Here is a 13421-nt window from a genome sequence, read left to right on the forward strand (position 1 = left end):
ATTTAAGATCAAACCTCTGATAGAAATCACACATTATTTTACATACGTATAATGTAATATTTAATTTGTTAAATGTAAAAAAAAAAAAATATATATATATATATATATATTGCTGTCAAACATGCTATTTATTATTACGATATACAGCAAACTTGTCATATCAGCAGACAATATACCATACGAAATATCCCCACAAAAGCACAGCATGACCAAGATTTCTGGTGGTGTAAACAATTTATTCCGAAGCAATATTTTATCTGTGTTCTGTCGGCTTTTACATTTATCTGCATATTTTTTTATTTAAACTTCAGAATTTTTTTTATTTTTATAAAGGCCATTTTTATGCAATTTTGAATATACAAAATGGAAATGTTGGGGGGGGGTTTAAACATACTAACCCTGCCAGTAGGTGGCGGTAAGTCACTTAATGAGTGAGTCTAGTGACTCATTCATTCAACCGTTTGCTGAATCATTCAGTAACAAAACACCGCTGCATGTTGCTTGGAGATTGTGCTATACTTCTGCTGTGATCTTTGTTTGGAACTATTTTAGTTGGTGAAACAGAACAAAACAGTCAATACCGTGTCTAAAATGTAAGTAACCTAATTACGCGACTACTCAACTTCTTGTTTATTGAACTAAAATCAAAGTAACATTTGCAATCATGAGAATATTCGGCAATTAGCTCCCTTGTCATAATATGTTGCTTAACTACATCATGTTATAAATAAAAAAACTTACATTTTGAATTTTTACCTCAGTAGTTTCTTCTGTGAGTTTCTTTGTGTCCTGTTCAGCTCTTTTGCTAATTTCATACACTCATTTGATTTGATTTCTCCATAAAAGTCTTACAAAGAAACAGGCAGCATGAGCCTAAATAGCGCGACCTTGATACCAGAAATACACTGTCCATTATCAATCGCTGTTTACGTTGAATGTAATAAAATCAGAAGAATCATTCTTGCGTTTCGATGCTTCACTGGTTATTTTTTGCCACTTAAGTTTTAATCAGGCTATTTGTCCGGTCGGGCAAGTAAAATTCTAGAGCCATTTTTAAGTAAACTTGCATTAACCCATTTTAAACTAGCTAGGAGGGCTGGTCAGCTAACTGTAGCAGTAACTACAGCGGGGGAGATCTGTCTGTCCAATGATTTTAAACAGTCACTGGGTCCGTCAGACTAGAGAAATTTTTGCGGAAATGGGACCAAAAATATTTAAGACCCATCGAATCTGAATTTAAGACTTTTTAAGGCCTTTTATTAGGGAAACTTTATTTGAGACATTTAAGACTTTTTAAGAACCCACGGCCACCCTGTTAATGTGGGGACACATTTCAAGTGAGAGCAAGGTTACATTGTGTTACCTTGTAAGATACATTGTTACAGTTTTCATCTCTGGCAAGCCATTCTTTGTAATCATCTTTGGTGAGCCAAATATCTAGAAACTTGCATTTTCCAGGCATCACGTTTGAGTGGTTTTAACCTTATTTTTGCAATGTTTAACGGTGTGTGTGTGTGAGAAATGTTGAGGTACCATCGTAGTAGATTTGTGCGCGCATGAACGTCATGGCAACGTACAACATAATGTACCTCACGTGGGAAACACTTAACGTAACGCGTAAATGCACGTAACTAAAGTAAATCAAGCAAGCTAATATGCATAGGCCACGAAGTGTTGGCGAAATAACACATTAGCGGACCGGAGGGAATAATATGGATTTTTTCCCAGAAAACTTCTTGTACAAAATAAATTCAAGCACTTTCAAGGACCTGTATCTATGTATGCTTATTTTCAAAAACTTTCCAGGGCCTTGAAATTTTGTTTTCAGATTCACAAACTTTCAAGGATTTCAAGGACCCGTGGGAACCCTGTATTATTATTTTATTAGGCTTTATTTGAGACATTTAAGACTTTTTAAGAACCCACGGCCACCCTGTTAATGTGGGGACACATTTCAAGTGAGAGCAAGGTTACATTGTGTTACCTTGTAAGATACATTGTTACAGTTTTCATCTCAGGCAAGCCATTCTTTGTAATCATCTTTGGTGAGCCAAATATCTTGAAACTTGAAACCTATTTTTTGCTATGTTTAACGGTGTGTGTGTGTGTGAGTGAAACGTTGAGGTACCATCGTTGTAGTTTCGTGCGCGCGTGAACATCATGGCAACGTACAACACAAAGTACCTCTCGTGGGAAACACAACATAACCCGTAAATGCGCGTAACTTAGGCTACGTCCACACGAAGCCAGAGCTTTCCCTATCCGATCTTTTTTTCCCCCTCGTCTCCAGAAATATCTGCGTCCACACGAAACCACAAAACCGACACAAAACGATGTAGTATACATGCCAGACCAGTATGTGGCGCTGTAATTCTGCCACAGAGATACACTAAAAACGGAGAAGAAGACTTGGACTATGCGCATAAACCTTGCGCGCGGTATACAAACGAACATGGAACAATACATTTATTAATCTGTGTTAATGTCAGTTAAAAAAAAGACAATCGTTCAGTGTTTGTTCATGTTTTTGTTGCTGTTACGTGACGTAGCGGTGTCTGACTAGAGGTGAGACGTGGGCTGATGACGTCATCGTTTCAGAAAATATACGGATTCGCTGTTCACACGAAAACGCAAGGGCGGCGTTTTCAGATTTATCCACTCTTGGACCCGGTTTAAAAAAATATCGGTTTCACTCTCCCAAAACTCCGGATCCGTGTGGACGAAACGCCTATACGATACAAAATGTATGCGTATACAGCTAAACGCGTCTCCATGTGGACGGGGCCTAAGGTAAATCAAGCAAGCTAATATGCATAGGCCACGAAGTGTTGGCGAAATAACACATTAGCGGACCGGAGGGAATAATATGGATTTTTTTCCATAAAACTTCTTGCACAAAATAAATTCAAGCACTTTCAAGGACCTGTATCTATGTATGCTTATTTTCAAAAACTTTCCAGAGCCTTGAACATTTTTTTTCAGATTCACAAACTTTCAAGGATTTCAAGGACCCGTGGGAACCCTGTTGTACTTACTGCTGTTGTTTCTTTTTGTGTTATCAGAAAATAATACTTCTGATTCGGCCTATCAAAGTTGAAATCCCATCTGATACTGAGACCTTGTACGTCTCGCAATGATTACACGTGTATTAGGTCAGTAGGCGGTCTTTTGTGGCTGCTCGAACGCATTCGACCACATCAGCGTCTACACTACGAAAGCAATCCGGTTGAAGGCGTTTTCGACTACCTCTGGAAGTGATCGAAAGTGGATGAGCTCAAAACGTTTCACACCCCGTGTATACCTGTATTTACCGTTATCCACTTGTGATCCGATCGACCAAAACGCATCTTAATACCAAGTGTAAACAGGGCCTTAGTTCTTGAATGTAGGGATGGGTATTGATTTAGATTTCTCAGTTTGATTTGATTCCAATTAATTTGGGTGCATTTCAGTTATAATGAACATTTTTACTCTCTGGTGATGCTGTAAATTTAGATTTCCATTTAGAATCAGCTCATAAGAGACATTCATTTAGGAAATCAGGCTACAATGGCAGCTATAATAGCAGTCACATTCTATGTTGTTGATTAGTGATGCACTGAAATTTCAAAATTAGTTCTGAAGGGCTGAAATTATTGACTGAAACAGTTAGCACTTCTCTGATGACTCTGGTGTCAGCGTCTATTTCGTGCACAAACTGTGGATAAGATACAAATGGTAAACATGTCAGCTGTGTGGATGCACTTTTCTGTGACCAAAAATGATGCTAGAGTAGAAAAACATAACATTTGTTTGGCTGAAATATGAAGTGGCTTGTTGCCAAAGAACTTTACTACAACTGGTTCATCACTGATAAACAAGACAACCTGAATGGCATACCGAGTTTAATTACCAAAACATTAGGGTTGGGTATCGTTTGGGTTTTTTTCGATACCGGTGCCAAATCAATACTTTTAAATCGGACTGGTGTTGTGGAGTAAAAAGGTTCTCTTTTGATGGACAACAGGTTTAGAAATGTGAATACAAGGGAAGTTTAGCTTTAGGCATTTTAATTTAAGCAGGTTTAGCTTAGTTAACGGAAGGCTACCTGCTGCCGTCAGAGCAAGTGTAATTACTGCATTGACGCGCTCCTCGGATGCTCTCATTTCCCGAGTTGTGCTTTTAAGTCAGAATGTGAAACCAACATGGACACTCTCGTTACTACAAAGATTTGTTGGATTTGTATTATTAGAGTTTTCCGACTTGAGTTCACATACATTTTCTCAGTCGGGAAATTATTTGTCACGTGCGGTGCCAGTGATGATGCTTCTTATGTCCGTTTCGGAGAACCGGAGGAAATATTTCAATCGATCACTCAGGCATGGCACCGAAATGAGGCACCGAAATCTGCGTTCTGATTCGGTTCTAGTACATAGCAGTTATATAGGTACCGGTGCCATATTGGTACCGGGTTTCGGTACCCAACCCTACAAAACACTGGTTTCAGATTTTGCCTTAATGAAAACTATAATTTAGATTTCGGTGCTTTTGTAAAAAAAATGTATTTTAATTAGTGCTGTCAAACGATTAATCGCGATTAATCGCATCCAAAATAGTTGGGTGGGTCAGGTAATAAAAAAATACTGGATACCTGGATACTCACCAGGACGACCATTTTGACGCCATTTTGTGTGTATTTGGCTGCTTAAGCGCAACAAGCTTAGCTTTTGCGCACAGAAAAGCACCTCTGGAGCGTGCGAGTACCGAATGGCTTAAAAAGGTGTGAAAATAATAAATTTTTGTGACAATGCAACAATGACCGATTAGGCAAGTGACAATTCTGTCAACTGTACCGAAACGCGAGCGAAAGTCTTGTATCGCAGCGTGCAGCAGCACTAGATGCTGAAGATGTGAAGAGAAAGTCAAAGAGAGGGGACGCGGTACAACTGAATCACTCACGCTGTTTTCAAATGATCTGATGGTTTGTGTGGATTTATTTACTCATCTAACCTACACACTATATTGAATAAATGTTTTGCAGGAATTTCCCTAATTTTAAAGTTGAAAGCTGCGGGAATGAGTAATGCGATGTATGCGCAATCCCGCACCGAAATTCAGGACCTGATTAAACATAATTCTATTATACAGAGAATTGTGAAATAGATTTCCATGACTTTTCCAAAACTTTCTGGGCTTATTTATTTTTCCAAAACTTTCCAGGCCTGGAAGTTGCGGCTTTAAAATTCCATGACTTTTCCAGGTTTTTCCATGACCGTATGAACCCTGAATGTGACGATTAGGTGCGGTTACCTAAATCAGACTAAAATATAGGTGTGGGTGGGTGGCGGGTGGATAATTTATTTGAAGCTAGTACACACACATATATTATGTAACCAAAAACTTTTATTTTGGATGCGATTAATCGCGATTAATCCTTTGACAGCACTAATTTTAATGCATTACTATATTTGGTTTTGATTTACTAAAAATAACCCATAAGAGCTTATAAGTGTTATATGTTTGTGATTCAGACTACATTGGTTGTATTGTACACTTGTACTTACAGCTGCTATTAGCATGTATCGAATTTGTCTCCAGTGACCACTTGTCATCCAGTTTCCTCAAGATTTTCTCTTAATTTCATGACTACATACTTCAACAAGAGGTCTAAAGGCTACACACATACTACATAATTATCACTGCATGTTGATGACTTGTGCGCTGAATTGAGCATTTTTTAAGCTCTACCTATTCTGAAAAGTTTTTGCTGCAGTACATGTCCTACTATGTTCTGTGGGGCACATAAGGACATGATAGGGTTTCATACAATGTGGCCATACGCATCCTTGACTACAGTACATCCAAATGTTGCTGGAGTGATTGGACCCCTTCTAGAGCTCAGTTTAGCACAGTAAACAGTGTCTTATTGTCTCTATGAGCCACATGGTTGCATTGGTTCACTGGTGTTGTATCTGTGTAGGATGAGGGAACGGGCCAAGAAAGCAGCAGCTCAAAAGAAGGAAGATGAGGATGAACACAAGAACCTGAAGGTTTGTCAGCTAACACCTGACCTATGCACTTATACGCAAGCATAAATACAAGTACATGGTCATAACTGTGTCATTGTTTTGTGTATTATACTAGATAAAGATGGAACAAACAAAGAACGAGCTGCACAGTCTGTCAGCAGAGTTCCAGTGTCTGAGAAGCTCAATGGCCCAGAGAGATACACATGCCCTACAGCTCCGAGACACCATCACCACCCTCAAACACAAACTCAACAGCGCTCACAGGAAGGAGGTAACACTCCAGCAGTTTTCACACCCTAGCTTTCACCTTGGATGTCTTACAGGTTGTACACAGGATGTAGTGTCTCAGAATAGAGACTTGACGCCATTTATCCATGAAGTGCATGTTATTTATAAGAGGGTCAAGGTTTGACTGGTTAGCATGGTCCAGACAAACCCCTGCTGTTAGATGTTGTAATTGCACCATTTGATGGCCAGTCAGTGACAAATGTGAACGATGTCTATATAGTCCAGCAAATAAAGAAATTGATGCAGATGGATGCTAGAAGTCATGTATGCCAGCCCCCCTAACTGACTGTAGACTGTCACCATCTTTTGAGCATGACATGTTTGTGTTGTTGAGCAGGCAGCCAATGAAGTGGCTTTGAGTGAACTCCGGAGTGTTCAAGAGCGTCTGAACGTGAGTGAACGCTGTGTGGAGACTCTGAGGGGGGAGCTGAGAGACATGGTTGCTCAGAGGGACACCGCACATGCCGAGCTTCATCAGGCCCGTCTGCAGGCCGCACAGCTCACACTTCAGCTGGCAGATGCCAGTCTGGCTCTGAGAGAGGGGAGGGCCAACTGGGCACAGGAGAAAGAGACCCTGCAGCAGAATGCTGAGGTACGTGTAGTAAAAAAAATTTGAAAAACACAAAGGCAGCTTTGAGACTGTTGTTCTTTTAAGTAATTGCATGAATTGACAGTTGGACAAAGTGCGTCTGGAACGTCTAAATGATGAGATCCAGCAGAAGGAGGAGATGTTGCAAGAGGCGAGGATGGAGAGAGAGAAAGCAGTGGTGGAGCTGGGACGAGAGAAAGACTGCAATCGGGTAAATACAAAAACTCTTTTAAAAATTATGGTATCCTTGTTTGGGTACCAAGTGAAAGTAACCAGGTTTACATTTTTAGATATTCATGATGTAAGGTTAACATTTGAATAAAACTGGTTTATGGTTGATAAGCGATTCTGTCACAACAGTCTCCTACTAACATATGTCCTTATGTTTATATTTCAACATAAATTTGTATAATTTTAATATTTATTTGCACTTCTGTCTGTTTTCCTAATGGGCGTCCAATGTAAATGCATTACTGTAAATGTGTTTTTCTTTTTATTTAGGGTGACCATATGTCCTATTTTTCGGCTGGGATTTCTGAATTGCCAAAAATGGTTTGGATTGTTTCCAATTGTTTTCATATTTTCTGAAGGTAATGACTGAAAAGTAGTTTGACTAATAGCATGGAGGCATTGTACATCATTGACCAACCGTGGCATGCAAGAAGGTGGGACTGTAGAGAGCAATTTTTTTTAAGTCAATATGAAAACAAAGCCAAAACCTGGACATTTTAGGCAATTTCAAAATCCTGGCCAGGACATATCCGGGAAAAAGAAGATGTATGGCTTTGCTTTCCAATTGTTTTCATATTTTCTGAAGGTAATGACTGAAAAGTAGTTTGACTAATAGCATGGAGGCATTGTACATCATTGACCAACCGTGGCATGCAAGAAGGTGGGACTGTAGAGAGCAATTTTTTTTAAGTCAATATGAAAACAAAGCCAAAACCTGGACATTTTAGGCAATTTCAAAATCCTGGCCAGGACATATCCGGGAAAAAGAAGATGTATGGACACCCTATATTATTGATCGAAAATTACCTAGAATATTTAAGCTACTTTAAGCTATGATTTTAAACCTAAAACAGTTTTACAAAGATTTAGGGTAAGTACAAAAAATACACGTTTATGAATTGTAAGGTGTCCAGTTTCCCAAATAATTATTATAATTTTCTCTATAGCTGTACTGAGAAAACAGAAAAACAAGAGGAAAAAAAGGAAACTGCAATTGGATGTAACAATGAACTAACTAAAAACAACTTTGCAAATACAAATCTGAGTATACTTGTTAGGATGAGTGCACTCAGAAGTGCATGGTCTGGGACAAACAGGATTTTAGAGGTAATCACAAATGTATTTGTCCCGATGACAGTAAAAAGAAAAGTAGCGCTGATATGTCTTCTTGAAAATATTTAGTTATTCAGTAACCTCACAACATTGGTCATGCTGTATTGTGTTCACATTGCATCGGCCAATCACAACATTACAAACCCTTAAATTTCCTATTTCATGCAACCCTAACAGCAAAGTACCAAGTATTTACTGAAATCTGACCTGTTAAGACACCCATTATTTAAGAAGAGGATGAGGAGGGACAGTATGGTATTTTAAACATTACAGTGTAACATTATTTCATCTTACAATGTGAGGTTTGTTAACTGTGTGTGTGTGTGCAGGAAGTGATGGAGTACAGCCGTCAGCTGGAGAGAAGGCTGGAGGTGCTGAGTGATTCTAAATGGAGTGAGACGGCGCTGCTGCAGAGCAGTGAGTCACTGTGCTTTCTTTAATTCTGTACAAACATCACTATACAACGACACTATTGTGGGTCTGTCTCTTTTCTTTATTGCCCTCACACAACAATACCACAGAACTCCAGGCGGCAGACAGCCACATCATAAATGCCACACACCACTGCATTATATGGCCTTGCACAATGACGAGACTTCAGCACCATACAACATAGCACACCAACCCCACCTCCCGCATGCACACAACTCTGCCATACTTACACAACATCGAAATATAACCCTACTTTGTTATAAATGATATTATATATTTAGTATCACTGTGAAAGTACACCTGCCATTTGTGGTTTCAGGTCATGCTGAAAGCCCACTGCTGTCTGATTCTGAGGACGAGAACCCCGAGGCTTTGCAGGACGCACACTCTTCTGGGCCTCTGAACCACTACAGTCTGTGCGAGCAGCCCCAGGCCGACCTGCTGCTCCCGGCCACCCCTCCACCTTCACCCAGGCACCCCTCGGGCATGGACACAGTGGTCATCAGCCAACCTGCACCCCTCTCATCTCCACATCAGCCCAGTGCTCACACACACGCTCACAGCTCTGAGTCGGTGAGGGTTTGTTGTCATCAAGTTATCACAGCACATCCAAATATCCAAAAGTGATAAATGATATTTGTGGCTGCGTAGAAAATATTTAGGGAAATATTGGCACATAAGTTGGTTATTTACATTTATGCATTTGGCAGATGCATTACTCCAAAGAGACTTACTGTATCTTGCATTGAAGGTACCCATTTTATCGAGTTTTGCTTTCAGTGGGCATTGAACCCATGACCTTGCAGTTGCTAGGGTCATGCTCTGCTGTTTGAGCTACAGCAGATGTTTAATTGTATGTTACCTCTTATGCTATGAGGTGCCCTCACCTTCAAGGCCTCTTCACATCCAATCTAATGTGATTAAATGACACACAAGAATCTATAAAAGTTTTGCTAACAATTTTTTTTGCACTAGAAATATTAACAAATTTTTGTGTTCATCTGAATGGAGTTTTTGCGTTACATCACTCTCTGAATATCAAATTTGAATAAAATTAGATTTTCTTGGGGATCTGAATGCTGAATGCTCATGTTCTGTTTGAGAATTGAGGTTAATAAATCATAACTTTCCTTCTGTTAAGTGATTATTAATAAAATTTCAACATCCTTTATGAAAGATATTACTTAAAAATTGCTGTGTTTGGGGTATCAGAGACCCCAGATATAAAACATAAATAAATGCAATGAATTTTCATAAGCTAAGATTCTCTAAATAGTGTACAAACTCTTGCCAGTCGTTCATTTTGATTTGTCTTATTGTATTTTTAAGCTACACTAATATTCCTTCTAGTCGAGTTTGTTTAGGATTCAAATGTAATGATTTTACCATGCACATTAAACTGAAAAAATATCAACAGAGAATAAGAATAAACCTATTATCCAAAGAAAATAAAAAATCAGAATATTGCAGAATAATATTTCAGGCTCAATTTGTTGTAGTTCACAGAGATGCACTGAGCCAGATGGCATGTTCTCTGAATTGTTGGCAAGGTTTTTTGGCACTGAATAAAAAAACCTGTAGCGTTCAGGTAAAAAAAAAAAAAAATCTGAATGATATCAGATGATATTTCAAACTGAAGTACTTGCAGTACTATGCAGTTTAAAAAATCTGGTTGTGCTCGTTCTTCAGACTTGCAGTGAATAGGCCCTTTATTCATGCATATGTGATTGCGTGTGTGCTTTACAGGAGGAAGAGTATGAGGCCGCTCTGTCAAGAGGGCACAGCTCTGGAGAGGAGACGGCTCTTCTCCTGCCTGACAACAGAGACACTACCCTCGGGTACGGCATGCACAAACACACATTCACTGTCTATAAACCCCATCAGTCACACTGTCGTTATCTGTGACCTGCAGACACGGGCTCAGATAGATTTTCACATATACTCTTACACAACCCACACAACTAAATATGTCACTGTCGCAAAAAACATTCGGCCCTTCTCTCTCACGAACGCTACGCTGTATATCTCCCTGTCACAGTCTGTCACTTTTTCTGTCTTTGCACACGCTAATGCAGGCCTTTATTTATGGTGACAGTCTGAATATGGTGAGGAGATGGAAGTTTTGAATACCACCTCATAAAATTAGTGAGGGAGAAGAGAGCGAGAGAAAGGATAGGGAGAGTTCTGTGCGGGGAGGACAAGAGGACAGATAAGTTGACAGGAAGCTGTAGCAATGATTTACTGAGAGGGTAGACGGCGCTCACCGGCCAATTTTCAGCATCATTAAAACCCTTTCTCCCTCACTTCTCTCCTTCACCCTCTTTCTTTCTCTTCCTAACTCTACTCCTCCACCCCCTCCGTCAGTTTCCCTCTCTCTATCCATCTCTTTCACCCTCTGCTGTCTATAAACGCACCATTTCTTCCCAAACTCACGCTTGTCCTGTTGTGTGTCGTCATGCAGAGATCTGGCAGAGAGCCCCTTGTGGTGAGAAGCAAAACTGCAGGAACCGAGGGGCCAGCGCAGCATGGACTGCTTTGCACCAGTGCAACACGTGTTATGAGTTTTGTATTTAGAAGCATTTGCGCTTTATATCATATTGACATGAGTATTTAAATATGCAATTTGCTTTACACTTTTTATGCACTTAGAATATGCATAAGCTATTAGAACACTTTATGTCGCACACGGTTTTAAGGTAACTTTCACGGATGTGTTATTTTACACACATCAACTGACAAGCAGAAGGTGTCTGTAATGAGAAGATTGAGAGAAAGCTTGTATTTGAGGCGGAGGAGGAGTTTTTCTGTGTGTGTTTTTTAGGGTTGTTTTTCAATCTTGATTTTCTTGTGTTCCGTCATAAGACTTGTACTGATATAACAATTATCATTAATGTACATCAGCAATAATGTAAAGCACAATACCATCAAGATCCTTTCAGGTTTTAAATGTAAGATTTAGTTTGGGTGCTCTTTATTTCGTGGGTCTTGTGGTAGAAGTATTTTTAACGTTTTTTGTTTGTTTGACGATAGATTGTGTGAAAGTTCACACATTAAATGATTGATTGATTATGTGTAATGGGATACACCAGCCAGCGACTGATCGTCCTGTTTAAATGTAAGAGCAAAGAGTGGCACTTTAGATTCCTTTCAAGTCGTTTACTCTCATCCTCATGGAACATTCATATGTGCAAAATCTTCTTTGGAGGAAATCCACTTTAGCATGGAGGCTGAGCTGAGGGAATTATGAAGTTTAATTAGTCACTTTAATTGAATTCTTTAAATTTAATTCCTCTAAATTTATATTTGGTGCTTTATTGTAGTTTCATGCATTGTATTGAAACACTGTTTTACATGAATGATAAAATTTTTATTTATATGCAAAATGTACTAAGACAGTTTAACTACTTAATGTTCCTCTTGAGGTTGGCGATACATTAGAAAGTTTTTGCAGTACTGCGAGAAGGACTTTTAATTTTAAGGCATGAATTGAACTGCTTTAAATTATGCCTCACGAAATTCAAGGAATCTCATCTTTAATTCAATTTAATGTGTGATGGCTTAATGGTGCGTCACGTGGATCATGTGGAGAACATTATTTGGCTGTGTTTAAGCTCATTACCAGAGGAAAAAGTCATAATTTCAGAACACCATGATTACATTTTAAATACCATTCACAGGGAGAATATTTTAATGCATATATTAAAAAGTAAAATAATGAAGGGGAATATTATGAAAAGGTATCATACATTAAAACGTACAAGTTCTTTTTTTCCTTTTAAATGTCTGAAACATTTTCCTGTTGGGCTGACTGTAAATGCAGAACTTTTATCTTGTTTGGTTGATTTGTTCTTGCTGTTTACTGTAGGGTCATGTTTAAATAGCTCCTATATGTTGTTTGCCTTTTATACAACATGTCATAATCTGTATTGACTTTAAAAGTGATGTAACCATTACACCTCACTGAAACAGGCTTTTGCTGTCACTCTGTATCCATCAGTCTACTGTATTTGTATTGTATGCTTGACCAGGTTTTACTTTGATAGTTTTAAAGCTGTATTCTAGAGCGTCATCTTAGCATCAGGATATCAGAGATTGAAAACAATTCTCATTTTTAAAAGATACACTTCACCTGAACCTGAAAGCCCAGTTTGGAAAAAACAAAAAAAGATTCCAGTTACCCACTATACTACAGCCAGAAACCTGTTTATGGCAGGGAATATTTTAAGATGAGTCCTAAGTAATTGAGATTCAGTAATGTCTAAAAGAACACAGGTCATTTCAGGGCAATACAATCAGAGATTTGGATTTATTGTTTGCATTTTTTGTGCATTTATTCCTTCTTTCACTTATCTAATTTGTTTGTAGGTTATGCGGTTCTGTTCAGGGTGTGGGATGGGTTTCATTAATAAAATAATGTAATGTTTGTTATGTGTCCATTGGCTCTTCTTACGTATTGGATAACACCTTAAAATAAGGATAATTTGTTTCCATTAGTTAATGCATTGGTAACATGAACTAACAATTTTCATCATTTATTACTTAATGTTATTTATTCATATTGTTTATTGTTAAAAGGATAGTTCACCCAAAAATGGTCATTTACTCACCCTCAAGTCATTCCAAACAGTTGCTGGTCCCATAGTATGGAAAAACATATAATGTAAGTCAATGGGGACCAACAACTGTGGTTACCCACACTCTTCAAAATATCTTCTTTTGTGTTCAGCAGAAGAAAGAAATTCATACGAGTTTGGAACAAC

The 13421-nt window shown here is 38.6% G+C and overlaps 1 protein-coding gene across 1 annotated transcript in view; it reads left to right on the forward strand.

Annotated features, from left to right (window-relative positions):
* calcoco1a (calcium binding and coiled-coil domain 1a) overlaps nucleotides 1-13084 on the forward strand; it is a 24335-nt gene extending 11251 nt beyond the window's left edge. The window contains exons 7-15 of the mRNA XM_016520925.1: nucleotides 5960-6029; nucleotides 6124-6279; nucleotides 6634-6888; nucleotides 6971-7096; nucleotides 7987-8223; nucleotides 8559-8646; nucleotides 8981-9234; nucleotides 10408-10499; nucleotides 11123-13084. Of these exons, the coding sequence (XP_016376411.1) occupies nucleotides 5960-6029; nucleotides 6124-6279; nucleotides 6634-6888; nucleotides 6971-7096; nucleotides 7987-8223; nucleotides 8559-8646; nucleotides 8981-9234; nucleotides 10408-10499; nucleotides 11123-11150 (1306 nt within the window). The 3' untranslated portion in view covers nucleotides 11151-13084. The remainder of the gene's footprint in view (nucleotides 1-5959; nucleotides 6030-6123; nucleotides 6280-6633; nucleotides 6889-6970; nucleotides 7097-7986; nucleotides 8224-8558; nucleotides 8647-8980; nucleotides 9235-10407; nucleotides 10500-11122) is intronic.
* The last annotated feature ends 337 nt before the right edge of the window (nucleotides 13085-13421 follow it).

Source organism: Sinocyclocheilus rhinocerous, unplaced genomic scaffold (genome assembly GCF_001515625.1).
Source record: "Sinocyclocheilus rhinocerous isolate Xijiao unplaced genomic scaffold, SAMN03320098_v1.1 scaffold28, whole genome shotgun sequence".
Lineage (NCBI taxonomy): Eukaryota > Metazoa > Chordata > Actinopteri > Cypriniformes > Cyprinidae > Sinocyclocheilus > Sinocyclocheilus rhinocerous.